Source organism: Aptenodytes forsteri, unplaced genomic scaffold, assembly GCF_000699145.1.
Source record: "Aptenodytes forsteri isolate BGI_AS27 unplaced genomic scaffold, ASM69914v1 Scaffold187, whole genome shotgun sequence".
In the NCBI taxonomy this organism is placed as follows: Eukaryota; Metazoa; Chordata; class Aves; order Sphenisciformes; family Spheniscidae; genus Aptenodytes; species Aptenodytes forsteri.
Window position 1 is genome coordinate 1,275,920 of NW_008794084.1, and position 9,851 is coordinate 1,285,770.

Below are 9,851 nucleotides of genomic sequence, written 5' to 3' on the forward strand. Positions count from 1 at the left end.
GGATCAATACCGCTGCGACGCCCTGTCCCCTGAAGCCAGATAATCCACCTGAGCTGCGGCGCTCGGTAGTCGTAAGCTGGATATCTTGATATTAGCAGGGGCTAATCCTCCGACTATTAGCGTTTATTCCTACGTTATTAAAGCCTCGCGCGGCCGAGGTGTGCTCCGGCAGAGCAGCCCCTGAAATGAGCTTTCCTCTGTGTTTGTGTAACGTCGTATTCCAGTGCCTGAACGTTCCGCCGGTAGCTGGCTTCGGGAGGACCGTCAGCAGAGTCGGTCTGGCGGTCGTGCGTGGAATAAAACGTATTTAGCTGTCAGCCAGAAGTGGACGCGCGTAGGAACGGGCGTGAATTGTCCATTGTGAATGTCAGGAAGCGCGGCGGTTGCCAGCCAGCCAGCCCTTTTCCCCAGCGCTAGCGCGCTGCGATAGCCGCTGGAAGTAGCTCGTCTGAAATGTTCTTTCCTCAGGAACAGAATGAGCCAGGGAGACTCGAATCCAGCCGCAGTTCCACACGCCGCCGAAGATATTCAGGGAGATGACAGGTGGATGTCGCAGGTAAGGCTGAGGAGGGGCGGCGGGCAAAGGACGCTGAATCCTCTTCGCTGGGAGGGCTGCTGGGCGAGTGCTGCGCGGGCCCCGTCTGGCCGCAGCTCCCCTTCCGAGGCCGTAACAGCTCTGCTGCCCCAGAGCTGGCAGGCCGTTGGTACGCGCCTGTCTCGTAACGACGAAGCGGGGCAAAAAGCAGCGTTGTTGCGCGACCCGAAAGCTGCCCTGTGGCACCATGTCGGAAAACAACTCCCATCAGCTGGGAGAAGCTGCCAACCCCTTTTGTCAGACAGAGTGCAGAGCGGCGCTTTCCGGCGCGCGTCTTTGCGAGGGAGTGACAACGCTGCAAGCGGCAGCGGCGAAGCGTCTGGACCGCCCGTCCCTTGCTGCGGCGCTTCCTCCTAGACGGGGAGAAACAGCCAGGGGATCCTCGCTGCAGCGACTCGCCGCTAATTTCTCTGCTCTGTAGTTGTTGGCTCTCAGGGGCGTCTGACAGGCTCAACGGCTCACGCGTGTGTAGCGTGCGGATGCTGCTCTTGCCGGAACCGAGACCGTCGCTGGGGTCTGTGTCGCTGGGAGGGGGGTCCGGCGGTTCACGGGTTAAGGCAGAGAAGGGCGTTGGAGGGAATAGCACGGTTCGGCAGCAGGGGAAACTGGTTGGGCAACTGTCCCTTTCTGTCCCGCAGCAGCAGAGACACCGGTGAGGAACCCTCAGCGGTTGGAGCTTACCTTGCTGCTTTCTTTTGACAGCACAATCGATTTGTCTTGGACTGCAAAGACAAGGAGCCCGACGTGCTCTTCGTGGGCGACTCCATGGTGCAGTTGCTACAGCAGTACGAGGTACCGTTAAAGGAAGGAGGGTGGTGGGGTTATAGGAGTTGGAGCGTTTCTCTCTCTAATCCGGTAGCCGATGGTGGATGGTGGCGCCGACGGTTTCCTCTTGTTCCCTTCCGACTTTACGGCCATCGGCCATCGTGTTAAAGGAAGGAGGGTGGCGGGGTTATAGGAGTTGGAGCGTTTCTCTCTCTAATCCGGTAGCCGATGGTGGCGTGTAATGCCGACGGTTTCCTCTTGTTCCCTTCCGACTTTACGGCCATCCCCTCGGGTTTATTCTGCCCTGCCTCCTTAACTTCCCAGCGCTCGTACAAAGTCTTGCCGGTTTAGCTCTGTAAGCCCTTTGCCGGCTTTCTCTGAAGCCGTTACGGACCGCCTCCATTTTGACACAGGCGCACGAGCCCTGGCTAGCTCCTTGAATCTCAGATTCCGAACTCCTGAGGGCGCGCCATCGAAATCTCCCTAGGTGTATCTTGCGTGGCCGGAACACCTTTAACCCTCTGGCACTTGGGGTGCCGTAGGCATCGGTACGCTGGCTTCTCTCTAGAACTCTGTCGGGGCAAAGAAGAGTTCTGCTGCTCCGACACGGTGGCAGCTGAGCAGCTTGGTTCTGCAAGAGCCGATTCCGTTTTTCCTGGTTTTGTTACCCGGTGACGAAAAGGAGTTTCTCAGGTCGTAGATAACCTTCTCGGGAAGCCCCGTACTTAGGGAAGCTAGGGACGCGGCGGTCTGCGACAGAGCCGGCACTCTCTGTGACTCTGACGAGTTGGGCAGAGAGCTGCTGGAGAGCACTCCCCCGTCCTTTGTGCCAGGACGGAGTGCTTGGCCGTCAGCAGCTCCGTCTCTTCTGGACCTCCGAGTAAAGCCTCGTCCTGTGTTTAAATGCCCTTTATGGAAGTGAGTTTTCGGAGGAAGTCTCGCGGCTACTTTCGGTGTCCTTGAAGACATCGCTTGCCTGCGTAGTATCTTTCGTTCACGGTCAGGACGCTGCCCTGAAATAGCAATTTGATTTCTGATTGCAGATATGGCGAGAGCTCTTCTCACCGCTTCACGCATTGAATTTTGGGATTGGTGGAGACACCACAGGACACGTTCTATGGAGACTGAAGAATGGCGAACTGGAGAACATTAAGCCGAAGGTATAAGCGGAGAAACAAACCGGGCAGCCCTGCGGTGCCGTAGAGAGCTGAGGCTTCAGGGCTTGAGCGGTGCAGAACCGAGCGAGCTGTTAGTCTTAACAGGACTTCTTGTTTGAGCCACCGTTGGCGCCGAGCCTGCGTCGGGTATTGAAATGCGTTGGGCTGAAGCAGAAGTCTTTGGGAACAGAGCTGTACGTCCCGTACGCGGGGTAAACCAAACCGGGCAGCCCTGCGGTGCCGTAGAGAGCTGAGGCTTCAGGGCTTGAGCGGTGCAGAACCGAGCGAGCTGTTAGTCTTAACAGGACTTCTTGTTTGAGCCACCGTTGGCGCCGAGCCTGCGTCGGGTATTGAAATGCGTTGGGCTGAAGCAGAAGTCTTTGGGAACAGAGCTGTACGTCCCGTACGCGGGGTTCACCCTGCTGCGTGTGCAGGTCGGAAGGTGCCGTCAGTAAATAGAGGCCGCCTGCTAGCGGTAGCGAAACTTGTTGATCGGGCCTACGATTGACTGTAGCTAGGTGTAGTTTGGAGTTGCGGTGCGTCTCTCGGGCCTGGCAGGCCTTCCCGGCCTCTAGGAAGGGGCGGTGAAGGATTTGATAAAGAGTTAGCAAAGGTGCTCGGGATGCGTGGTGGAGGTCGGCTTCCCGGTCTGCACCTACGGCTGCGGTCCTGTCGCGAGCGTCTTCACCGAAGGCGGTGGACGGCGCACCCGGGTGCTGTTACGCGGTGCGTACCCCGGGCCGGGAGGCGGTGTCGCTCGTATCCGAGCCCGCTGTTTAACAGTTCACCGTCTTTGAAAGTAAAAAGCGGAGCGGTACGGTTGTCCCCGCCCCCGAGGAGCTTACGCTATACCGCATAGATATACGCCACCCTCTTTTTGACCAACGTAGGCTCCGGCAAGTACGTTGGCCGGGAGGCTCTGAAATGGGGCGGGCTCAGACCTGTCTCGGGCTCTCCAGAAAAGCTTCCGTAGTGCCAGGTCTTCATCCGTACCGAGGGCCGAAACGGAAGCTCGTAAGGGGCTGTTCGGAGATCGGCATAACTGGCAGCTGAAGACCCCTTGCAGCCTGGGTTTAGCCTTCAGCCTGCCTCTTCCTTATAGCTCGCTGGTCGCGGGTGACGTTCAAACAGGGTCTTTAGGGGCAGCAAGCCTGTTGCGAGTCGTCCTGAAAAAGCTGCAATCGTTTTTTCTCCTTGTAGGTCATTGTTGTTTGGGTCGGAACAAATAATCACGAAAACACAGCGGAAGAAGTAGCAGGTGGAATCGAGGCTATCGTGCGCCTGATAAACACCCAGCAGCCACAGGCCAAAGTTATTGTACTGGTACGTCTCTTGGAGCGCTGCGAAAACAAACCGCTCTGAGGAAGCCCCGTGTTCTCTGTACCGCGCCTCTGCGACGCTGGGAGTTACCGATGGGTACCGGGGCGGGCAGTCGCCTTCTCTGTCTTCTCCTTTGTGCCTGCCTCCCCTTGTTCACCTGGCTTTGCAGAAGTCGCCCTTTCAGCCCCTCCAGAGACGGGTGTAATCACTCCCGTTAGCGGCACGGCTAAGCTGTCCCGCTTAGAAATGTTGTTGGAGAAGTCCCGTGAGGGGGGGGGGGGCAAAGCGCGTGCCCAGGTCAGAGCTGGCGCTGGAAATCCTGGTCGGCTTCCTTGTCTCGGCGGGTTAGCCGGTGCCTCTCCTGTCGAGAAGCTGGGCGACGGCATTCACCGCTGAAAGCTTACACAAAGGGCACAGCTGATACATTTGGGGGGGGGGGGGGACACGACACAAAAACCAAGGCAGGTGCCGTGCCAGTTGCGCTTGTAGCTCATCTGGCTCCTTCAGCTGCGTGCCAGATTCGGTCTGAACGGCCGACGCCTGATGCAAGGGACGAGTTCCTCTTGCGGCAGGCGTCTTAAATCTGGGAAGGCAGCCTGAATTGGAAGGAAGAGCAGGCGTTGTCATGCCACCAAAGTCGTATGAAGCTCTCTTTTGCCTCCTTCTTGTGCCAGGGCCTGCTACCTCGTGGAGAGAAGCCAAACCCGCTGCGGCAGAAGAATGCCAAGGTGAATCACCTGCTCAAGGCCTCGCTCCCCAAACTGCCCAACGTCCAGCTTCTGGATGCGGACGTCGGCTTCGTGCACTCGGATGGCACCATCTCGTACCACGACATGTTTGATTTCCTGCACCTGACGGGGGGGGGCTACGCAAAGATCTGCAAACCCCTCCACGAACTGATCATGCAGCTGCTGGAGGAGACCCCCGAGGAGAAACGAGCTGCCCTGGCCTGAGTAGCTGACGTCAGCGTTAACAGCATCATCCAGCCCCATCAGATCAGTTCTGTCACTGGCACTACAGAATCCTTCTTTCTTAAAGCACTTTCCATTGTAGAATGTTACCGGATGTTCGTACCTAGTGTTTTGAGGGGGAAGGCTAATGTTTAACTGGTCTTGTACATACGAGGGCCGGCTTGGTTGGTTTTATTGCGGGAGGAAATTAGCTGGAGAAGAGTTTTACTTTTAAACCATTCCTCATTGAAACCGAGAGCAGGGCTGTCGCCCTGCGCCCCTCTCATGTCTTGTTGCTCTGTGGTTGTCCTAGAACCCCTGTAGCCTGTCTCCGGCAGCCCGCGCGCAGCTCCTGGCTCACCGTTCCTGGCCGTAGGGATTGTGCTCTGTGTATTAGCCTGTGAACAAGAATCACATTCCACTTGCAAAAGCCGGAACAGATGCATTTTTCCAAACTCGGTCCCACCTCTTACAGTTTTGGGGGGCTTTTTGTTTTGGTTTTGTTGTTTTCTTTCTGGGGGGCTTTTAAGTGACACGTGTTGCTTTCCCGCTCGTTCTTCCTGAAGCAGCACGAAACTGGAAATCCGAAGCGTAAAGAAACGAACGGTTGACCAAACTGGTGTAACACTCCCAGGTGCTTGTGCTCGTGCTTGTTTCGCCATGCCTGCTCCCACGTAGCTTTCCCCGGGGGCAGCCCCGTTCAGGTGCTGCTGGCTGTCCTGTTCTCTGCTCCCGTCTGTGTGTGGTGTCGCTGGCTTTTAACAGTTGCTCGGTTTAGGATTTTAATTACTCGGAAAGCACCGCGCAAGGCAGTCGCTTCCTCGCTACTCCAGAGCTGACACTTCATTCCTCCGAGGTGCCTGTGCCACAGGGCTCTTTGCAGTGCTGGTCGTTGTTCTGCGTAGGTTTTTTGTTTGTTTGTTTGTTTGTTTTTAAGTGTGACCGTTACGCCCTGTTTTCCTGAAGGAACCCCCCACGGATAGCCCCCGTCCGCGAGGCCTAAATCAGTCCGAAGCTTTACAGATTCCAAGGTGTATATTTCTTTATCGCTTCTGTTTTACCTGTCTAAACATTTTATTTGAGCAACTACAGCCTCTTACAGCAAAAAGTGAAGTCGAGGCGTAGCTTTTCCTGCCCTGGACGCCGCTCCTCGCCTCTAGCCGAGGGAGCCGGAGGGGCAGGTGCCCTCCCACAGGGGCTGCGACTAGGTGGGATTTTGGTTTGGTTTTGTTGTTAGGAGGGCCGGTTGTGGTCTACGAACGAGCGAACGAAAACGGCCTTTCATTTCAAAGTGAAAGGTTCCCTTTTTCAGAAAGAAACCGGTTTGGACCCGAAAGGCAGGGCCCTAGACGAATAGGTTAGCTGTGCTTGCACATCGTTTGAAACAAAGTCTGTTCCTCCTTGGCTTACCTGCCGGGGTCGGAGCTTGGCGGCGGCGCCGCGCGGACCTCGCCGCGCTTCGCGCTACGGTAGCTGGCCGAGAGCCCCCAACGCAGGTCTCCGCGCTTCTTGCCGCCGAAGCGGGATCTGCCCTCACCCGGGCTCGTCTCGGCGGGTAAGTCGCGGAGGAACGGATAGCTTTTTTAGCGGGCACTTCATGCCGTGTTCCGAATGAGGGGTGTTTAGGTGTCCGGGTTGCTTGCTGTGCCCTGCTGCAATGAAGTACATAGGTACTGTATATAGTCTGTCTGCCCTTTTTTATAATAAAGGGTGCCGGTGTTTAACGCGGTCTGTAACCTAGCATTAAGGAATACTTTAATGTCCCCGCTACGTTCCCCTCTTCCCGTAGATTGGATCATAGCAGGATTTCTGCCTGGATTGCATGCGTAGTGTGTGTTTTGTTTCCAGTATATGTGATCTACACACAGATGAAGGAAGGAAAGACGAAGCGTTCCGCTTGCCAGGATGGGAAGTGGGAAGTTTGGGAGTGCCGCGGCAGAGGAGGGATTGCGGTCCTACCCCCGCGAAGCAGGCTAGGGACGCGCCGCTCCCCGAGGCTCCCTCGGCCTCTGCGCTCTGGAGCCCCGCTGCCTCGCAGGACGGGCTTTAAGGGAACGTTGCTCACGCTTCCGATAAGATGCTCGCTGGAGAAGCTGGGGCAAGGGAGAGGGGAGAATCAAGTGTTAAAAATAAGCTGCGGTGGAGGATTCCTGGGGAAAGGGCTTAGCCCACCCCCCACGCACCCCTTAGGGACACGGGATAAAACACGTTCTGCTCCCTGCGAGCTTTTCAGGTTTCTGGGCTCGGGTGAAAAGGCAGCGTGCTGGTTTAATCTGCGCGGCCCTGCTTCCCTCCCCGCCGTCGCTGCGTGTGGCTAAAGAGATGCTAACCAGGAACGTGCGCTCCAGTAAAGAGCTCCGACCGCTCCACTCAGCGCCCGTGCGGCCGGGGCTGTGCTCAGCTGTGAGTCAGCCCCTCGCGGCAGGGTGCCGAGTGGACCGAGAGGTTTGGCAGGCTCCTGAGCCTTCCGCAACGTGACCGAGGACGGCTCTGCTGGCTCCGCTTAGGCTTGGCTTGCTAAGGTGCCGCGCTCTATCCTTGGTTCGGTGCTCGCGGCCCTCCTCTGCTCCCGTAACCATCTCCGATACTGCTGGCGCTGCGTAAAGCAAGCGAGGATGGCCTTCTCTCGCTCAGCCTTTAGCTCTGCTTGTCGCTGCCTAGTAAGAAACCGTCCCGCTCACGACTGCGAGGCTTTGTGGGAGGGCGAGGAGGGGTTCTCCCTCCTGGCTGACCTAGTACTAAAAACCGAGCCCCTCATCGCAAGACGTGTAGAAAAAGCTGCGGTTCCAGCTCTGGGCGACCGATGTCCCTTGGGATTGGGGCTGGGCTCCCCCTGCCCGGCCAGCGGGAACCGTGCCCCTGTTAAGGGTTGGCTGGGAAAGAACCGGCCCCGGGGGGGCTTCTCCCCTCCGTAAGCAACCCGGTCGCGCTTGACAGCTCTGTGCCGGAGCCTGCTATCTATCTCCTCTGTGTGAGCGTTGCCAGTTTCGCGTTTATTGCAGCGGAGAGAAGAACAAAACGAAAGACGCGGAAGGCCAGAAAGAGTCGCTTGTAACTTGCCGGGGGGGGGGGACAGGAGGATGACCACAGGGTGGGACCCGTGAGGAGGAAAGCCATACGGTAAACGAGGCCGCGGCCTCCCCTCCCCGCCTGCCTGGAGGCCCTGCCCTCTCACCGCCCCTGAACCTTCCCCGGGACAAAAGAATTGTCATCCCGCTTTGGCAAAAATGCATCGGCTGGTAGAACTCACTCTGTTAGTGCATATTTCGATATAAATGTCAATGTTTCACCCCACCGTGTTGCAGCGTGTGTGTGTGTGCGTGCCCAGGCGCCTGCGCCTTTCCTTCCCTCTCTGTGTCGGTGACTCGTTCTGTTTCGTTTCTGCGGGGGCCGGGGAAGCGGCTGGGGAGGTGCCGCCCCGCGCGGAGCTGCCAAACAAACCTCCCACCGGCTGCGCTCGCCGCGTTCCCTCCCGGGGGTCTCCGGGGCCACGCTCGGCCCGATCCCCGCTCCTCATTTAATAGCCATTCTTCCCCCCGCTCTGTTGGGGGGCTTTTTTTTGTCTGTTTTTCCTCTCCTTTCACCGTGCAGAGCTTAGGTCCTGTACCCGAAGCTGTCAGCGAGGTTCTGCAGGTACAGGTAACTGGTATTTTGGCCCCCGACAGGACGTCAGCTCGTATTCGATTACTCGGTGATTCATTTTTAAGAGCCCTGAAATGAACAGGGAACGCGCATCGCCACGCAACCCAACTTACAGGCTTCCCAGCGGAGGCGATGCTCGAGCTTGAACAGCAGCTTAGGAGTCACTTGGAGTTCTGCTTCTGGCTCCTGCATGGGCGTCCGTCTGTCCCCAAGCAAGTCGTTCCGTCTGCTGCCAGCATCGCCACCCGTAACCTGGAAACAGCGTGCAGACTGTCTGAAAAGTGCTTTGGGATCCTCGGTGAGAGGACCTATAGAAATAAAGTGCACAATAGCAGCAGCGCTCTTGTCTCTTTACGTTCGTCCCGCAGAGGAAAGAGGGAAAGCGGTGGCAGAGGTCTTGGATGGCGGTTCAAGCCTAGAAAATGGCTTTCTACGAGATTCCGTGGGGCTGAGCTGTTTCAGCGGGGGGCTTAAAACCAAAAAACCCGATCACAGACACGTAAAACGTGATATCACAAAGCCCTTAGACGGGGGACCGTAAGCGGGAAGCCCCTCGGCAGCTGGGATGGTTTTTTTTGAGGGAGATGCACGCTGAAATGCCGCATGGCGTCACTCCTGCTTCCCCAGCGAGGGGAGCCGTGGAAAAGCTTCAAATTACTTGGAATTACTTCAACCTCTGGTGATGAAGGGTGCTGCAAACGGGAGGGGAAGCTGCGGGAGCCCCCGCGCAGAAAGCCGGAGAGGAGGGCGGGAAGGGGAAGGGCGCCCGTGCGGTCGCAGTGCCGTACCTCGTCTGGCGGGGAATGTTTCCGTGTCCCCATGCGCGAGGACTTTGCTGGCAGGCGGGCTGGGCGAGCGGCTTTGGGCTTCGGGTGTCCCGAGTGCTGCCTGGCCTCACCGGCGCCGGCCGGAGGGGTGCCGCCGGCCGCAGGCTGGAGCAGGGCGCAGGGCCCTGGCCAGGGAGGAGTCCCCGAGCCCTGCGCCGAGGAGGGAGCGGGAGCAGGATTTCCTCCTGCGGCAAGCCAGGGCTGGTTACGGCTCCTGCATTGCACACCCTGCGATTACCACGGCAGCTCGTCTGTCCGGACCAGGCGGCCGCACCGACCCGTCCAAGCCTGGTGCTGGGAGCAGGGGGGGTTGGCGGCATCCCTGCTGCGCCCGTCGGTGCCGGGGCTGGGTTGGGTTGCTGGCGGGGGCAGTTGGTAGTTGCAGGCCACGTGTCGGAGCGTGACGACCCTGTGAACGAGGCCGCTGGCAGCAGTAAGGACCTCCCAACGCCGCCGGCCGCGCCGCCGGCCGCAGGGGCGGACACGGAGCTGGGGCTGGGGAGGCCTCGCTCGCTCCCGGCCCCCTCCCCGGGCTGGTGGCTCTGCGGGCGGGACGGGTCCTTGTCCCATCAGAGGGGCTCGGGCAGCGTCTGTG

General features: G+C 58.4%; 1 protein-coding gene across 1 annotated transcript; it reads left to right on the forward strand.

Annotated features, from left to right (window-relative positions):
* The first annotated feature begins 449 nt into the window (after nt 1-449).
* PAFAH1B2 (platelet activating factor acetylhydrolase 1b catalytic subunit 2) lies at nt 450-6,507 on the forward strand. The gene is made up of 5 exons (XM_009273524.1): nt 450-556; nt 1,298-1,387; nt 2,404-2,520; nt 3,718-3,840; nt 4,512-6,507. Exons 1-5 carry the CDS (start codon nt 476-478, stop codon nt 4,788-4,790), a joined length of 690 nt encoding a protein of 229 aa, XP_009271799.1. The 5' UTR covers nt 450-475; the 3' UTR covers nt 4,791-6,507.
* Nucleotides 6,508-9,851: the final 3,344 nt, after the last annotated feature.

Excerpts from the sequence above, each read along its gene's own strand:
- PAFAH1B2 (XM_009273524.1), top strand. The coding sequence starts at position 476 with ATGAGCCAGGGAGACTCGAATCCAGCCGCAGTTCCACACGCCGCCGAA. Across the intron at positions 1,388-2,403 it reads AGTTGCTACAGCAGTACGAG|ATATGGCGAGAGCTCTTCTC; the intron begins GTACCGTTAAAG and ends TTCTGATTGCAG. Across the intron at positions 2,521-3,717 it reads TGGAGAACATTAAGCCGAAG|GTCATTGTTGTTTGGGTCGG; the intron begins GTATAAGCGGAG and ends TTCTCCTTGTAG.